Consider the following 18585-nt stretch of genomic DNA (forward strand, 5'->3'; position numbering starts at 1 on the left):
TCGGTCATTTCTGATCCCTGCCCAGCCTTGAAATCAGCCAAGGCAGGGAGCTCTACAGCTGTAAGAGGATGAATGGCTTCAAAGTCCAGAGAAACCATAATCAAAGTGAAAAGAATCAGAAAATGAACATCAGAGTAATATAAAAGGGAAAGACTGCAATTACCCAGGATCTTGGGAAGAAGAAAATGCAGTTAAGGACCTTGAGCCTAAAATAAACCAATAGGGAAGATCTTAACAACAAAAGGGAACATGACTTCTAGAGCAGCTAAATGAATCCAGACAGCTGTGGGTCAATATTTAAAAACAAAGAGAAATGAGGGGCTGTGGAGTTCCAAGAAAGCATGCAGCCAGAGCGGGATGTTTTCCTCGCTCTTACCCTCTCATCCCCGCCATGACATCACGCAGGTCCTGACCTTCTTTCCTTCTAGCTTGGAATGCCCCAGGCAGAAGGCCCTCTTTACCCGTTCACTATTTCTGTAGCGTCATGGTTGGCTTCTCTGCCCCAGTCCAGCTTATGTGACCCGCCATTTAATACACAGCAGTGTCTTGGTCGCCTCCAGTCAGACACAAAATCTTGATTTGTCTTTTAAAGCCCTTCATCCTTCCTGCATTTCCAGCCCTGGCACAGCCTCACATGTACTCTTTGATGGTGACCCTTGTCTCCTGACTTCCAACATATTTGCTTGCTGCCTCCCATCTGTAGCCCTGCTGCTGGCACCTCAGCTTCTTGGTTTCCTGGCTGGTTTCTTGCCCCCATTATGGTCCCACCCTAGACCTTTTAAACCTTGTTGCCTTCCCTCTGGAACTATTCTCAATTTATCTTATAGGTGGCTTCTAAGTAGTTATTCTCATTTTGCCTCCTCCGTTAGACCATGAGGTCTTTTAGAACATGGTGGAGAATGTCTGACCCAAGGGCTGTATAAGCCATCCCCTTTCCCCAATCATTTGCAGAGACAACATTGCCGGAGATGATGAGCTGAAAGCGAGGGACAACCACCTCCCACAGCCTGAGTTCTATGGGTGGATGTGGGCCTGCGTTAGGGCAAAGGGAGCGTGTTTGTTTTGTTTGTAATCCTGTTGGTTTGCTGTTTGGTTTTTTCTGCCCTGGTAACCCCAACCCTTAGCCCAGGACTGGCTCTTTAGGTGATTGACTGACTTGGAGCAGCTAGTCCAGAGAAGGCCAGCTCTGAACTCCTCATCCTCCTGTGTCCCAGCCTGGCCTCAGACACTTACTCACTGGGTGACTCTGGCCGAGCCTTCACCCTGCTTGCCTCAGTTTTCTCATCGGAAATGGCAAACTACTCCAGCATCTTTGCAAGAAAACTCCGAGTGGAGTCATGAAGAGCCGGACGTGACTGTAGAATGACAAGGAGACAGAAATGAAAGGTTGTCTGCAAGAAGGGATGGCTTCCGCAGGTGCACCAGGGAGAAGAATCTCTGCCAGGGCCATAGCTCCATGAATAAGGGGACATACACAAAAGAGTCTGTGAGGGTAAGCTCAAGGGGATCTGACAACACGTTGGCTGTGAAGGAGCTGTGATCACTGAGCTTGGAAAGCTGGATAGCGGGGGCATAACAGGGAAGCTGGAGAGAGAGGCAAGCGCTTGGGGGGAAAGGCGGTCTGTTTGGGTCCCCGAGCGTTCGCGACGCCTGTCGGATCTCCTCTTTGAGATGTTCAAAAGGCAGTTAACGGTGAAGGATGGGAACTCGGGAGAAAGGTGCAGCTGGGGTCCTTCTGGGCAGAGAGAGTCGTTGAAACCACGGGCACTGACGAGATCACCAGGGAGGCAGGTAAAAGGAGGAGAGCAGAGGGCTGGGACGGAGCCCTGGACACCCATAATTAGTGGGCGTGGTCCGGATGAGAGGCCTCCAGTCCGGGGGAGAAGGAGAGAAGAGAGGACGGATCCTGCCCCGCCGGAGACATAAACATCACCATACAGCGCGCTCTTAAAGAAAGGAATCGGAGCCATGTCACTGTCGTGGTGGCTGAGTCACACACGTGCAGCCAAAGTCATAGTGACACAAAACAGTCCGAGAAAATGCGTCACCCACCAAATTCCCTAGAGGCACCTTACTAGATGGATGGATGGATGGATGAGCGCCCACGCAAAGTGCCTGTTCTATGCCAGGCACGTGCTGGGGCTGCAGTCACCAAAGCCAGGCGGTCTCGGGGGTCGGAGTTTCCGGAGGCAAGGACATGTGGATGTGGATGCATGTGAGTGCGTAAGTACATGGCGCTGTGGCCCCCGGAAGCGACGTCCCCCACGTTGTGGCCGAGCCTTCACCAGCGCTTTTCCAGGAGTGACGAAAAGCGTGGTTTTGCTGGCTCCCCCAGAGCCAGAGGGGAAGTTCCCCGCGGCTGCCGGGGGGCCCCAGAGCTGGGGAGAAAGCAGAAACCCGGCCCGGGGCCGCCCGAGCCCGCACCCACCGCCAGGCGGCGCAGTCTGAAGGCGGGCCCGAAGCCCCCCAAGCTGCCCGGGGCCTGAGGCCGGGAGGAGGCCGCTCCCGCTCATCCTGCGGCCTGGGGCCGGCCGGGCGGCGGCAGCCGGGGTCTGACCTCGGCGAACGGAGTAGTCCTGTGCTTGGCGAGACCCCCCGAAAAAGGGAGACCGAGCCCCGCCCAGCTCTGCGTGGGGGCAGGCAGGCGTCAGCCAGGCCCGTTACAAGCGGTCCCAGAAGCCGCGGAGGGGTCTGGGTGAGGGGGAGAGAGGCTTCTGCGCAAACTAAAGCTCTGTTAGAGATCCAAGCTATACACACACGTTACTTAGAGCCAGAGGGATTGCACGGCCCCACCCCTCGGGCCCTGCCCTATAAGGAAAGGGGGGCTGGGGGTCAGCAGCGGCGCCCGCCCCGCCCCCCATCCCGATTCCGCTCCCTTTTATTAGACCCAGACCCTCTCCGCCGAGCTTCACAGGTCACGTGATTTAGAGTGACTGGCACCGCCGCCGCTAGGGGGCGCCGTGGTATACAGAGGGATAGTAGGCCTCCATGGGCGGGTCGCTACTCGGGGGCGCTGTACTGCGCAAAGAGTGGGCATGCAGGCCTTCCTGTGCCTATTGCTGCGAGGGGTGAGGTGATGTGCAGAGGGTGAGCAGGGCCATGTGTTGGTCGCCACTAGGGGGCGCCATATTACATAGAAGGTGAGCATGCAGGCCTCCATGTGCCCACAGCCGCTAGGAAGCACCCTGGAGCTGGATGCTAGGGGGTGCTGTAGTCTACAGAGCGCAGGCGGGCCTCATGCTGGCAGCTGCTAGGGGCCCCGTACTGAGTAGAGAGCAGGGTGCATAGAGGCACCCTAGAACTGGCAGCCACTAGGGGGCGCTGTGGTGTGCATAGGGCAAGTAGGCTTCCGTGTGTTGGCTGCTTCGTGGGGGAGGCCGTACCGCACAGAGAGTGGGCAGGCTGGCTTCCATGTGTCGGCAGCCACTAGGGGGCGCGACGGTGCACAGACAGCAGGAAGGCCTTCACGTACCAGCAGCTGCTAGGGGGCGCCGTACTACATACAGGGCGGGCAGGCCTCTGTGTGCTGGCCGCCGCTGCGGGGCGCCATACCGTGCAGAGAGTAGGCAGGTAGGCCTTCCTGCGCTGGCAGCCGCTAAGGGGCACCGTGGGGCGCAGAGAGCGAGCGGGACTCCCGGGCTGGCCTAGAGGACGCCACGATGTGCAGGGGGCAGGCAGGCCTCCGTGTGCCGGCAGCCGCTAGGGGGCGCCGTGGCGCACTTGAGATCGTGGATGAATGGAGCTGGGTTACTGACCAAAGACCCGGCAGGAGAAGGCCTGAGGGTCGTGGGGTCCCTCCCAGAGCCGGGCCGGGTTAGGGAAGCAGGAAGGAAAGGGCAAAGCGAGGAAGCAGGAAGCCCGCGTCCCCACGTTCCCGGAGAGACACCCTGAGGAGGGGAAGGGACAGTGACAATGACAGAGGCGCACAAGACAGTGTGAAAATCAGTGCGTCCCGACTGCGCACTGGGGGGATTAATTTTTAAAGGGGGGGGGGCGACCCCCGTAAGATATTGATGGAGTGTCAGTGCTGGATGCCCTTGGACACCTGGCTCCCAAAGAAACTGAGCTCTGAGGCACTATTGAAAGCAGGGCTGAGAAACAGGAAGTAAACAGCCCCATCCCGGCCACGTTTAGCCGGAGAGAGCCGTCCTCCCGAGGAGAGCTGCTCCCCCTGCGGGGTCCCCAAAGCTCCTTGAGTTAGTTTCCAAACCGAGCGGGATAGAAAGCGCGAAGGGCTCTCATCCTGGGGTTCCCGGAGTGGGGGGGACTCCCCATAGAATAAGGTCTCTCATCCTACCCCTGCGGAGACTGACTGACGAAAGCCCCCGCCAAGGCCGCGGGACGCGGGCCCATCTCCTGCCTCCCATCCAGAAACCCCCGCCTCGCAGCCCCGGCCCCACCGCAAAAAGTCCGCTCTGAAATATTCTGCAGGGGGCGGCCGTGGGGCTCGGGGACAGAGCCCCGGGGATGTGGCCGCCCGAAGCCCTCCGACACTTGGCGGAGCGCCCCCGATCTTGGGCACGATCCGACTTCAGTTTCCCCTGAAAAGGAGAGTAGTAATGAGATCTGCCTCCCAGGCTTGTTGTGGGGATTAAAGGAGATACCACATGCCAAGTGCTGCGCCAGCCTTATAGAGACGCTGGCTGGCCGTCATCTAAAAGGCGGCTGCTTTTCCTAAGTCAGATACCAGAAACTCGCAGAATTCCGCCCGAGAAGATTAAGACCGAAAATACAAAGGGTTTTCTGTTCTTCCCTTCAAACTTCATATAATGTCAAAGGACTTAGGGAGGGAAGTAGTTGAAAGGACATTAGGAATAGCCAATTACAGGGTGATTGTTTTTACAACAATTTCTTTTAATGGCCACAGATTTCTCCTTGATCTAAACACCTTATTATGAGCAAAGAATTCATTGTAGCCTTAAATCGCACATTATTTCTGGCATATGATTTTTTTTATTTCAAATATAGTCATAGTCCTAAACAATTTTTAAAAAAAAAATACCTTTCTCTCTGCTTCTCCTACCTTTGGTTCTTTAAGAGTTACATTTCAGTCCCCTGGCCTTCATCCAGAAAGGTTTTTTCTTAATGGACACTCATGTCCTTGAACTATTTTTTCTTGTATTCACTATCTTCCAACCAATCTTGCCTTAAGTTTCATATGTTTGATGGAGACACTTATTTTGAGATACTCTTCTCCTCCATACATCTGAAGAAAGGCAAAAATCCTCAATATGTTACAACGATATGAATTTGATTCCTTGATATGAATATGAAATATTCATGAATTGAATATGAAATTGATTCCTTGTCGTGGAGATTCTTTTGAGAAAAGTCCAACTCCCAGCTACACAAGTATTACTTATCAAAAAAGAAATCTTAAAGTGGATGAAACTCAGAATGAGAAAATACCCCATAAAATATCTTTCTTACTAAATCATCCTCTCATCTTCTCTGTTATTAAGTTTTATCTTTGTAATTCACTCACAAACCTGATTTACTTCATTTTATGCAAGTTGAAATGCCATTTAGTCAAGAGCCAGTCTCATATTGAAAGTCTTTGTTGTTCAGTCATTTCAAACATATCCGACTCTTTGTGACCCTATTAGGGATTTTCTTGGCAAGGATACTGGGGTGATTTGCCATTTCCTTCTCAAGCTTATTTAATAGATGAGGAAACCAAGGCAAATGGGGTGAAGTGACTTGTCCAAGCAACTGTCTGAACTTTGAACTTAGGAAGATAAGTCTGACTCCAGGTCTAGCACTCTATTCTCTATACCATATAGCTATCCTATTAAAAATCTAGTTTTAAGACTTTAAAATTTTACTTTTAAAATGCTAAAATAAGCTTTCCCAACTTATAATGTAACCCTGTTATTATGCTTGATCCTAATTTGTCCTTATTTCACTAAATTTTCCTTATATCTACTCTTCCTAGTCATTTTCTCTATTACTAAAAAGGAAAAGAAAGCCAGCTTTCCCTATTTACTATCTGTATTTTACCCTAGCTCTTTCTCTTAATTTTTAGCCCCGTTTTCCTTCCTATTAAGTTGTAATTATTCTTTACTCTGTGTAATACACTTAGACACACATATAAAAATACTATAAAATACAATATATATATAAGTAGATATGACTTAGTGATATCAAGTACCATTAATATAACTAAAATACTCAAAATGCATTAATTTTAAAAAGCAATCATCCTTTGAACTAGAACAAAAATGATAAGTACTTATACATGCATATATGTAGATATGTACATATACAAACATGTGTATGTATGATTGAGAGAGAAAAAAGCTAATGGTTGTATAAAACCAAAGTTCAAGGACTGTTAGACTATATTCTAAATAAAATTATTTTTTAAAGGGAGAAAAATATATTTTTTTTAAATTTTACTTACTTTGAAATAATGCAGGGTAAAAAAACTCACCAGATGTGAATGTTATGGAATATTATTGTTCTATAAGAAACAATAGGCAGGGTAATTTCAGAGAGACCTGGAGAGACTTGCGTGAACTGATGCTAAGTGAGGTGAGCAGAACCAGGAGATCATTGTACACAGCGACAAGATTATGTGGTGATCAATTCTGATGGACGTGGCTCTTCTCAACAGTGGGGTGATTCAAACCAGTTCCAATAGATTTGTGACGAGAGAGCCACCTGCATGCAGAAAGAGAATTATAGGAATTGAATTTGGGTCACAGTATAGTATTTTTACCTTTTTTGTTGTTTGCTTTTTTCTTCATTTTTTTCCTTTTTGATTTTTCTTGTACAGCACAATAAATGTGGAAATATGTATAGAAGAATTGTACGTATTTACTATACATTGCATTACATGTAGTCTAAGGGAATGGTGGGAAGAAGGAAGGGAGAAAAATTTGGAATACAAGGTTTTGCAAGGGTGAATGTTGAAGCTTTATGTGTATTTTGAAAATAAAAAACTATTATTTAAAAAAAAAATCACCAGGTACAAAGTATAAGCCAGAGAGCTTTATAGAAAAGAGATCCAGAAAAGATTGCAAATTGTCATATCAGGATACTGTGTTAGGGACAGGGCAGCACAAGTCAGATGAGAGATTAAACCCAGTAAGACTGCACAGAAACTGGAAAATTCAACATGCCACCATTTTGAAATATTGACCAAAGAAACATTGGTGAAAAATCAAGGGCATGTTGACAACTTGGTGGAAACCGTAAAAAGGGTGCAACCAAAAAGTAGAGAACACGGGCAGGTGATCATTTGTTTTTAGCTTCAGTAGACCAAGAAATTCATATGTTACAGATTTGTGAGAATTAGTGACTTCTCCACAGTCATTATGTATCAATAGAGTATTTGAACCCCTAACTAACTTCCAGGCTAGCTATTTATCCACTAGACCAAACCACCTCTATTATGTAATAAGTACGAAATATTTTGTATATTATATATTTTTTTCTATGTTCAAATTACTTAGTCCTTTTTTAAATTTTGGGGCAAGTATTGTAAAACAGTATTCTTGATATTACATTTCTTAAATATGATCCTGTTCTAGTACCTTTTACAGTATTTAATGACTTATTATTGTTCATTCCTTTCAATCATGCTTATTCTTTGTGATCCTCTTTGGGGTTTTCTTGGCAAAGATCCTGAAATATTTTGTTACGTCCTTCTCCAGCTCATTTCACAGATGAGGAAACTGAGGCGGGATCACACAGTTACTAAGTGTCTTTTTCACTCCATGCATGCCCAGGACTCTCTCCACTGTGCCACTTAGCTGCCCTTATTAATGACTTAAATTTATTATTTTTACTGTTAATATACAACATGCCATTATATTTTTTAAATTTTACTTACTTTGAAATAATGCAGGGTAAAAAAACTCACCAGATGTGAATGTTATGGAATATTATTGTTCTATAAGAAACAATAGGCAGGGTGATTTACCTAGCCCTAACCCTAACCCATTTAGGATGGGATCTAATATAGATTTATTATGAAAACATTGTTATTAACCTGACTGTCATTTTTATTTTATAGGTGTAATCCCTTTCCATGGATTTTCAATGTATGGTAAGTTGGGCTTTAAATGAATGATTTATATGATGCTTTTACCAACATATTTATTCTCCCCACATTATATAGTTGGCTAGTTAACCATGCTACATAGGTTTTAAATCTTCAATTTCTTATTTGTTTATTTGTTTTATTAAAAAGTAAACTAACAGTTCATTTTGTTTGCTATATATTAAGTATGTACAGCTGTTTATATTATATATATATAAAAGTTTTATATATATATCTATATTTATAGATATAGATATATATAGTTTTACATATACAGAGGCTATACTAGTTGTCTGGCAAATTAACATTTACTTTGAATTCTGTTAGTAGAAATAGGGTGTGTAATGTTAAGATTTCATTTTAATACACAGTGAATAATATGGCAAGATTCTGGAGTTTGAGGGCCAGTCACACCAGGAAATTTTAAAAATATAAATGAACCAGGAAGCATTAAATGGAAAATAGAGCATCAGGTTTGACCTCCTGATTTGCCTAGGCTGTTGGTATGTGCTACATCTGTTACACTGACGTATGCAGTCTGCTTCAAATACGTGTGAAGAGAGGCTGGAGGGCCACTCTGTCACCCCAAGCCAGCAGATGATGAATGAGGAGCTAATGAGCTTTGGGCCCTGCTTAGAGTGGCAAACGGGACAGTTTGAGGAAGCCTGTCAGGTGCTTCTGGCATGGAGTTTTAAAATTTGGAATTCATCATGACTAATACTTTCTAAGGGATATTTTTAATCACCTGTCTGAGAATTTCATAGGTTCTGGCAAAAAAAAAAAAAATTCATAAATCATTGAATATTTTACTTTATAAAATTCAGTAGTGCTCAATATTTTTAAAAATCTAAGTTGATCAAGAACCAGTTAATTTCCATGATCTGTGTTCCTTCTGCATGCAGTAGGGATTAAATTTATTAAAATAAATACATCTTAATAATTTTATTCCCCCCTCAAAATAAAATCGACTAAAGTAGGAAAAAACTAAACAAAATAAAAATTAAAATCTAGGTTGATGGTGTAAATATAAAGCATTTAAAACTAATGTTTCAATAGACAGCAGATAACATTCAAGTTACACACAGAGGCAATTTGATATTATTGTCTTCTCTGGTCTCAGGAATGAATGGTAAAGCTACATAATTTGTGGTGCTACAGTATTGACATTTGAACCCGCCTTTTACCAACACTCCATAGCAAATAGTATTATAAAGAAATTCTAATGTATTTCCATTTTCTAAAAACAAATTAAGATAATAATGCATCTTAATTAAATCTATATTCTTGTCCTTTAATCATAAAATTAATATTCTGCTGTATAAAGTTAATCTGCATCATGAAAAATTGATTTGAAATATTTTTACAGTAAAACTTTTGGTTTTGTTCATTTAGATGACATAAAGGCACTGATTGATGCCATGAAATTAAATGATTCTTAAGTATTTCCAAAGTAAATGATACTCCATTAATTCAAAATTTGTCATTATATAAAAAGAAATTAATGGAGATTATATTCAAAGCATTTAAGAAAACTTCTAATATCCATAACTATTTAGCAGAATCCATTTATCTGTATATTTATTTTAATTATGTATATTATCATTCTTAAAAATACGATATAATAAAGAGTACCCACTTTACAGTTAGTTTTAGGTAACTTATGAACCTGAAAGCAATACAATTGTATTAATTTTTTTTTAAATATGATGATCCATATTTTTTCCTAATTTCTACCAACTAGTCTTCCCTTCATTTTGTGCAGATTAGTGAAATAATTTTAAAATATTTTTAAAAAATCATTTTCCAAAGGAAAGGATTAGTTTTAAACTGATGGGAAAAAATAACATATGTCAATTTCTTTTTGGAGCAATGAAAACACAGGTCCAGTTTTTATTCCTATGTCTATTCCTATCTGACAGAGTGAAACATAAAACTTCTACTATTTTTGCTGCTTTAAATTCTTTTTTTAGAAGTAGGTTAGCATATAAATCATAAACAAATTAATCTGCTGTTTTAAATATTAACCATAAATGGATCCTTTAAGCCTTTGTTACGTATATTGGAAAGGAGTTACAGTTTTCTCATTTCATATAAAATTATTTTTCTGCATTTATTCACTAAATAATAGTTTAAAAACTTTCCAAATGGGACAGCTAGTTGGTACAGTGGTTAGAGTACCAGCCCTGAAATCAGGAGGACCTGAGTTCAAATGTGGCCTCAGACACTTAACACTTCCTAGCCATGTAACTCTAGGCAAGTCACTTAACCCCAATTGACTCAGCAAAAAAACAAAAAAACAAAAAAAACTTTCAGACTGTAAGATTAAGTGTCAATAGCTGAAGAAGTTAGCTGCTTACTACAGAAATGAAATTGAGTCTTTAAAAAGCAAAACAAAAAAAAAGGCACACACAGAACTCCATCCTAATGTATCTGATGTACATAGGCTTCATCCAACGTATTTCATTACATTGAGATGTTCATGAGGATGGAACTATATCTTTTCTAATGTATGTAGCACACCTAAAAAAAATGTTTAATAAATAGTACTTAATTTTGACTAAAATAAATAGATGTAGAATAGTTAGTGAATATATTAGCATCTTTTTTACCTTTTACTTTTTTATGAATTTGGTGGGTAGCTTATCAACTCCCTAGCTATATTTTCATTTAGAAATTATCCCTAAAATTAGTTTGTCTTTATTTTTCCTAATTCTTCTGATAAATTAAAGTGACAGTTGCTAACAATGGTTTTCTTGTGATGTTTTGGTGAACAGAATCATCAGACTAAATTACTCTTAATTCCAGAGAGTTGGAATTGAATTTTTTTAAGCATTTATATTTGATCATTTTTTCCCTTTCATTTTTTAAATGTGAAAAGAATCAAGAAAGGCAGGAGACTGATTGATGAACTCATTTCATCTCTTGCTGCTCTTAGCTATGACCCACTAGTGACTAGCTCTAGAGCTTCTTACCAATCAATTTTACATCATTGACAATGAGTAATTTTTATTTTATTAAAGCTGGTAAATCTTCTGAATTCAGTTTTTATTCATGAGCCACAAGATGATTACTGTTTTTATTCCCAAAATCTTTATTATGACACTTTGAAAGGTTTTTAAATCTCAAAAATCATTTTGTTACATTTTTTCTTTTACCAGTATCTAAAATTACAACTTCTTGACATGCTGATACAAAATTAAACTCACATATATCTGTCTATTGTGCCTTTCTCTGCCTTGTGCAGTGATTTTATATGAGGTGAAGAACCATTCAATTTTTCTTTGTTAAATAATTCCAGCTTCTTTTTGATAATTGATTTGTTGTTAGGCAAGTTTGAAAACAGCTCTCTGACCTTGGTACGTACTGTTCTCTAAACTAAGCTAGTTCTTAAACATTCATTTTTAAATCATCTTTTTGAGGTTTTTAAAAATTCTAAGAACTTAGCAAAACTTATCTATATGAAAATTTAAATGTACTCGGTTTAATCCTCTCATATTGTATGTAGGTATGTGGTATATCAGATAGAGTGCTGAGTCTGAAGTTAGGAAAACCTGAATTCAAATCCAGCCTCAGAAACTTTATTGAATGTGTGGCCCAGGGCAAGGCATTTAACTTCTCTCTCAGCCTGTTTCCTTTCCTGAAGAATGGAGATAATAATGACATCTTGTCTCCCAGCATGTCTCATTTTTTGAGTTCAAATGAGATATTTGTAAAGAGTTTAGCACGGTTCCTGGAACATAGTAGATATTCCATAAATGCTAAGTATTATTATTGGTGGAACTCCTAAGTCAATCATTAGAAGAACTTGGATCTTTGAATCTCTATGGGCCTATGCCACTTTCCTCTGAAATCTTGAACTTTTTCTTTATTCTTTCAAAAGGTTCGAATGCTAGAAGGCAAATCTGCTTCCTTTAGAGAGCAATGTGGAAATGAACGTCCATTCAGTCATCCTGTATACAAAGCTATAGATGATTTTATTTTTATCTTTTGTTGTTGTGGTTGTGGTTCCTTACGAGTTTGTTTGACATTGAAAATGTCCTCTAGAAAAATGTCTAGATGTGATGATTTTAGAAGCCTAGATCATATTTAGCTCATGCCTTATTTCTGCTTTTTTCAATTTAAAATCCACTAATGGCAGAAAACCCAAATATAGCCAGACCAAGTCTAGTTTCCTCTTTCAAGATTGGTACTTTTTACATGTGCTTCAGATCCAGCAAGTGGATTTAAAATAGTAGAGTCTAAAATTTAAAATAATAGAGGTCATAATTAGACATATTTATGATTGTTACTTCTTGATGAGTGTAAATACTAGGAATGTATGTATTACTTACATGCATCATGCATTTTTATTCATTAAACTAAATTAGTAGTTTGCAATGTTGTCAATTAATTTTTTTATCCTTTCAGTTGCTCCACTTTGTTTTCTGTACCATGAACCTTCCAAATTGTATCAGATATTCCGTGAGATGTATGTGCGGTTTTTCTTCAGACTCCATTCCATCTCTTCTCATCATTCTGTAAGTTCATTAGAAATTGAGTCAAATTAGTTTATAGCTGTAATTTTTTTATTAGAAGATTATGTAGTGGCAGATTGTCTTTTAATTTATGTAAACTTGTTAAAATAATATTATAAAACTATGCATCCAATTTGTGATATTGAATAACAGATTATAGTAATTTTGGCAAAAAAATCAGGACAATGGGGTAGTTTTAAGAAAAAGGAAATATAAGTGTTTTTATGAATAACAAGAAAAAAATGACAATAGTTAGATTTAGAGAAGTCTCATCTTTTATGTATTGAAACGTGAAAGTAAATTCAGAGTTCTGTAAAAAAATCATTTTAATGTAAAAGTAGCCACTTTTATTTGCCACATGTGTTACTGGCCTTTCTGATTTTGTAGAAAATGAAGCATTTCATACTATCGGTAGAGAAATGATTACTTGTCACTTGTTTCCCAAGTTCATAATTTCATATTTTGACTAGTTATCCACATAATTTTAAATGTTTTCCCTTAACTTTGCTAAAGTTTTAGAAACAAGTAAAAAGCAAATTGAGCATAGCATTTTAAAAATCTCTCCACTTTCTTTGGTTCTTATCTTATCTTTATTACTATTTTCTTCCTGTCTCTTCTAACAATTAGAATGAGCAATGGCTTTTGTTTAGTTTTTGAAATGTATCTTTTTTGAGCTTCCTTGACACCCTTAGAGAGGTGGTTTTGACCATACAGTTGAAATGCTAAGTAAAATTCACATGTGAGGGACCAAAAAAAGATTTTTCTATTTGTTTTAAGAGCCATCGTGGTATCTGAGGAAGATGTTTATATTGAATTATCTGCTCTTTATTCATTTCCTTTAATCACAAGCATTTTGGTATGTGGGAGGTAGGAGAGGAGTTAATAAATCTCTTTATACAATCTTAATCTTAGACTGTTTTATTCCAAACTAAAGCTTTAAATTCATAGATGTAAAGAATGCAATTCTGTCCGGTACCTTAGGACAGAAAATATTTGGATCACTTGATTTTGCTCTTCTTCCTTTTATCTGGAGTGGAAGTCAAACTCATAAAATCTATCTTCTTATCTTCTACCTCGGGGCAGCCTGAAATTTTCTTCCCTTTCTTCCCTTATTTCCCTGCACAGTTCTGTATGTCAGGGTTCAAAGCAGCCTGGGTAATTACCATTTCCTTGGACCTAACCCCCGCCAAAATGATAATGAATAGTTCTTAGATTTCCTATCACTTGGGTATTTCAGCTTACTTTGGCCTGCTCATTCTCTGCCCGCCTTCTCCCCAGTTCAATAGAATTTGTTTTTCCCAATTACATGTAGAGATAGTTTTTAAAATTTGCTTTTCCCTGTTCTTCCCTTCCCCAAGAGAGCAAACATGTACTCTTGTGTTAAACACATTTCCACTTTAGTCACATGGTGAAAGAAGACCAGAATTCAGAGTCAGAACCATTCTTTTTCCCTAGGGTGAGAATTTGCAGGGAGTTGCCCTTTTTTTTTAAGCCTGCAGTGAATCCTCTGAATTTGGAATTAGAACAACTCTTTTTCTGTAGAAACTCAAAATTTCCCTTGCAGAGTCAGTCTCAAAGAGTGCTAAGCTACCAGAGTTTTGATCTAGGCATTTATTTATATACTTTTCTTAAAGAATCCACTTTTATGTTGTGGTTTATGCTATATCAATATTACTTTCTTCTTCTTTTTTATTGGTTATTCAGAGAGTCGTGTTTAATGTCTACCAAACAAATAGTTTTCCTGGTGGGGTGACAGAGTAAAGGAGGGAAGGAAGGGGAGGTTGCACATTATAGGAGGAGTGGGGAAAGCAACAGGAAATATTTTTCCCTAGGAGAGAGGCAACAGAAGGGGAAAGCCATTATAGAGTGAGAGTCAGCAAAGGGTGTGGGGAAGGCAACAGGGAAATGCCCCCAAACTGGCAAGTATCCAGAAAACAACTAATTTCTCTGTGACCTCAGTAATCTTACATGTCAGGCCAAATAATGTTTTGTTCTGTGTAATCATGTTTTTCCTGGACTATTTGTGTGGTATATACCTAATTGAGTAGAGAGACCCTTGGGTCAAAAATGAGATATCCTGGGACATATAAGAAAAGCTCTTTAGACACATGAATGAAATTTCATGTTTGTTCAATGTGCTAAATGATTTACTGACATTTTCCATTTGTATTTTTGCTGCTTAAATTAAAAATATTTAGGTGATATTTACATTAATATTTATCATTTTTTTCATTGAGTACTTGAAATAATTCAAGTACTATAACTATATTTTAATGAATTATTATTGCATTAGGGTATTGTTTCACTGTGTTTCCTGTTTGAGACACTTCTTCAAACTCATCTTCCACAACTCTTTTACCATCTACGGGAAATTGGAGCTCAACCGTGAGTATTTTTCTCTTATTTGTGTAATAGGGAAACATTCCCACATTAATCATTTTATCAATTAAAAATATTTATTAAACATATACTCTGTGAAAGATACTATGCTAGGCTACAAAGACAAAAGCAAAACCATCCCCATTCTCAAACAGCTTATGACTAATGAGGGAGACAATATGTACATTTATAAGTGTACTGTAAATACTCATGTAAAATAGATACTATGTAGGGAAGGTCCTGGCAGCTGGGAGCACCAAGAAAGAGCTAATGCAGAAGTGGTGCTTCAAGGTGAATCTTTCGGAAAAGAAAATGCTTTGAGGTGATTTAACTCTTTCAAGACAGAAATATACCATTAAGTTAAATGGAATAACTATTCAATAATAAAGTATACCTTGAAAATCTTCTGAAAATTTATAGAAGGATTTAGACATACCCAATACATTCTTTATCAGAAATTTCCTGTCTGGTACAAGAGTTACAACAATGAAATCTTTTCTATTTATGATGAAAGATATTTGCCATAAATGAGGAAACCTTTTGTAGAAACAAATACTGAATGATAAGTGTGATGTTAAGATTACCATGATATTCTGATTAACCAAAGCTAAAGAAGAGTTAAATTTGTTATGATGTATTAAAGGAAATATGTATTCATCCTATTTTGATATAGCTTGACTCCTTCAAATTGTTTGAATAATAGTACATTGATTATTTCATTTGCCAAATGTTCATTAAGCACACTGTACTTCACTAGGTCTTGAAGATTCAAAGATAAGATATGTTTCAGTCTCTGATCTCAAGAAGCTTCTAGGCTGGTAGTAAAGTGGGGCTAGAAAATTAGCACAAACAATCCTTTCTCTAAGGAGGAAATTTAGATAAGGGAGATAATATGCATGGATAGATGGATGGACAGATGGGTGGATTAAATACACACACACACACACACATAATGTATGAGTATATCAAAGTATTTTTTGACAAAAAGCTCTAATAAGTGGAGAACAATCAGGAAATGAGTTTGAACCAAATCTGGAAGGAAACGAGGTGTTCTAAGAGGTGGCAGTTAGGTGGATGTGTTTTTTAAATCTGGGGAGTAACCAGTGGAAAGTCATAGAAACTGGTGTCATGCATGAGGAATAGTAAGGAGGAAATTTTGGCTGAAGATGAACCAAAGTTATGTCTACTTAGGTTGGAGAAGTCATTTAGAACCACATTGTAAAGAGCTTTAAATGCAAAACAGAGTTTATATTGGTCCTTGGAATATAGGGAGCCACTAGAGTTTATTAAGGGGGAAAATGGGGAGGGTGACGTGTTTATTTTGACAGTCTTGTAGATGATGGACTGGAATGAAGCAGGGAAGACTGGGTAGAAACTTGCAATATGTCAAGCAACTAGGAGTGGGAGTTCTGAGTTAAGAGTAGGGAAAGTTAAGAAAGTTAAAAAGGAAAAAAGAAGAGGAAAACCATAAATATTGTAATAATAGAAATCACAAGGTTTGATTTGATCTGCTAATGAATGAAGGTGAAGAGTCAGGGCGGTTGAGTTTATAGCCCAGGATGACTGAAGGCATGGTGAAGGAAGGGCTCTTTATCACTGGGATAATCAAGACAATTACAGAGAAGATGGCATCTGCTTTCATTATGGCTGGCCTCCAGCATTTCGTTTTTTATTCACCCTCCATTTGTTAATCAGTATAATCTAAAAAGTGGGGCTAACCCTAACCCTAAATGCATGCTGCCTCCTGACTCCTGACTCTATCAAGCCTCCTGACTCCCGACTCTAACCCTAACCTTAAATACGCGCTGCCTCCCAACTCTAACCCCAACCCTAACCCTAAAAGGAGAATTTCTCATGGCTGATGCAGGAATTTTAGGTGATACTTTTCAGCCTCCTCATAATTTAATCCTGCAGATTATGGAATTCTTCAACTATGCAGTTCTATTGTCTGCCAGAGATTAGTTGCATTCTTAACTCCTAAATATATTTGCAAGGAATATTCCTAACTATTGAATGATTTGGTCTTTTTCTGGGTATTTAAATTTTTTGAAGAGAAATAGAGTTGACACTTTGTTCCTTTTCCTCTTCATTACAGACTTCGTATATCATTTAAGTGGATGGTACGTGCATTCTCCGGTTACCTAGCTACAGACCAGCTTTTGCTTTTATGGGATAGAATCCTAGGATACAACTCTCTGGAAATTCTTGCTGGTAATATGAAATGTCTATTTGTAAAACATATGTATCCAAAAAAGAACAATCCTTTTCTTTATGTTGAGTAAATATTGCAACAGTAAGTCCCCATCTGCAAACATTTACAGTATTTTATTCAGAATCGTGGCGTAACAAAAAGATTTGTAACAGAAGAGGCAGGAAACCTAGATTCTAGGTCCATCTTTGATCCTAATTGCCTTTTCAAATCTGAGCCAATTTTCAAACCTGCATTTTTTTCCTCTGTAAAATAAATTTGCCTTATGTGATCCGTTAGGCCCCTTCTAGTTTTAAAATTCTGTTCTTCTATCATAGTGAGGGTCTGCCCTCAAATATCAATATTTGTTTGTTTAATATCAATATTTGTTTAATTGACTGAAAATAAATTATTAAATATTAAGATTAAATTGAATAGGGATAAGATTGTTCACTTCATTTAAAAATTACCTTTAGAAGTAAATAGGAGAAGTAGAAAATGTCATAAGAAGATGAGACTATAAAGGGTAGAAAAAAATGTGGCTATAAAACAATCGGTGTGTAAAAGACAAGATTCTTTTGATAGAAAGCAAGTTCAAATTCCCTTTCTTAAATTTTTTTTTTTCAATCTGTGATTTCCTCACTGTGTGAGTGCTACCTTCTTGAACTGGTAATTTAGTACAAGTTTTGCAGCATTTCTGGGGCCAAAAAATGTATCAATTTGCTTCCAGTCTGTTGATGAACCTCTCTAAGCTTGGCGAGACAGATCTTGGGGAAAAGAGACATTTGATCTTGCCCATAATCTCTTGGAGACTCTCCAGTTTTATGGTACCTGCCAGAGTTGACACTTTCCTGACAGAGCCTTCAAGAATCCAGATATCTCCATGATGAGATCTCAGAGTAGAGTGTCTTGAGGGAAAGAGATGCAACTCTCACCCAACTGGTGAGACCACATAGGCATTGTCCTACTCCTTTCTGGGAACCACAGATTTAGAGTGAATCCACAAGTGGGTGACCCAGAATGGCAATGGAATTCCAAATCATAACTTATTTGGTTGAAAGTACTGGAAATGTGCAACCTGGAGAAAAAATAATTAGGATAAATATGTCTTCAAATATTTAAGGGTTGTTATGTGGACTAAGGATTAGATTTGTTCAACTTAAAATCAGAGAACAGAACTAAGATCAAGAGTGGCAGTGACTTTAAAGAGAAAGGCATTCTTAAAGAACCTTTAAGAACTTCATTATAGGAAAGCAGGTTTTTATTCAATATTCAAATAAAATCTGCCCCTCATTCTCCCCCCCTCAAAAAAAAAAAAAAAAAAAAACTCCAACTTCCTAACAACATAAAGAAAAATTTCCCAATAATTTGAGCTATTCAAGAATGACTGGGTTACTCTGAAAAATAGTAAGTAGTTCTTCACTAAACATATCTAAGTAGCAGCCATATCTGCCAAG

General features: G+C 39.2%; 1 protein-coding gene across 3 annotated transcripts in view; it reads left to right on the plus strand.

The window, feature by feature from the left end:
* TBC1D19 (TBC1 domain family member 19) overlaps positions 1-18585 on the plus strand; it is a 93914-nt gene that overhangs the window by 66610 nt on the left and 8719 nt on the right. For all 3 annotated transcript variants that reach the window (XM_031943934.1, XM_031943932.1, XM_031943933.1), the window contains 4 exons: positions 8021-8053; positions 12455-12564; positions 14855-14946; positions 17036-17151. In XM_031943934.1, coding sequence (XP_031799794.1) covers positions 8021-8053; positions 12455-12564; positions 14855-14946; positions 17036-17151 — 351 coding nt within the window. The remainder of the gene's footprint in view (positions 1-8020; positions 8054-12454; positions 12565-14854; positions 14947-17035; positions 17152-18585) is intronic.

Source organism: Sarcophilus harrisii, chromosome 6 (assembly GCF_902635505.1).
Source record: "Sarcophilus harrisii chromosome 6, mSarHar1.11, whole genome shotgun sequence".
NCBI classification, from domain to species: domain Eukaryota; kingdom Metazoa; phylum Chordata; class Mammalia; order Dasyuromorphia; family Dasyuridae; genus Sarcophilus; species Sarcophilus harrisii.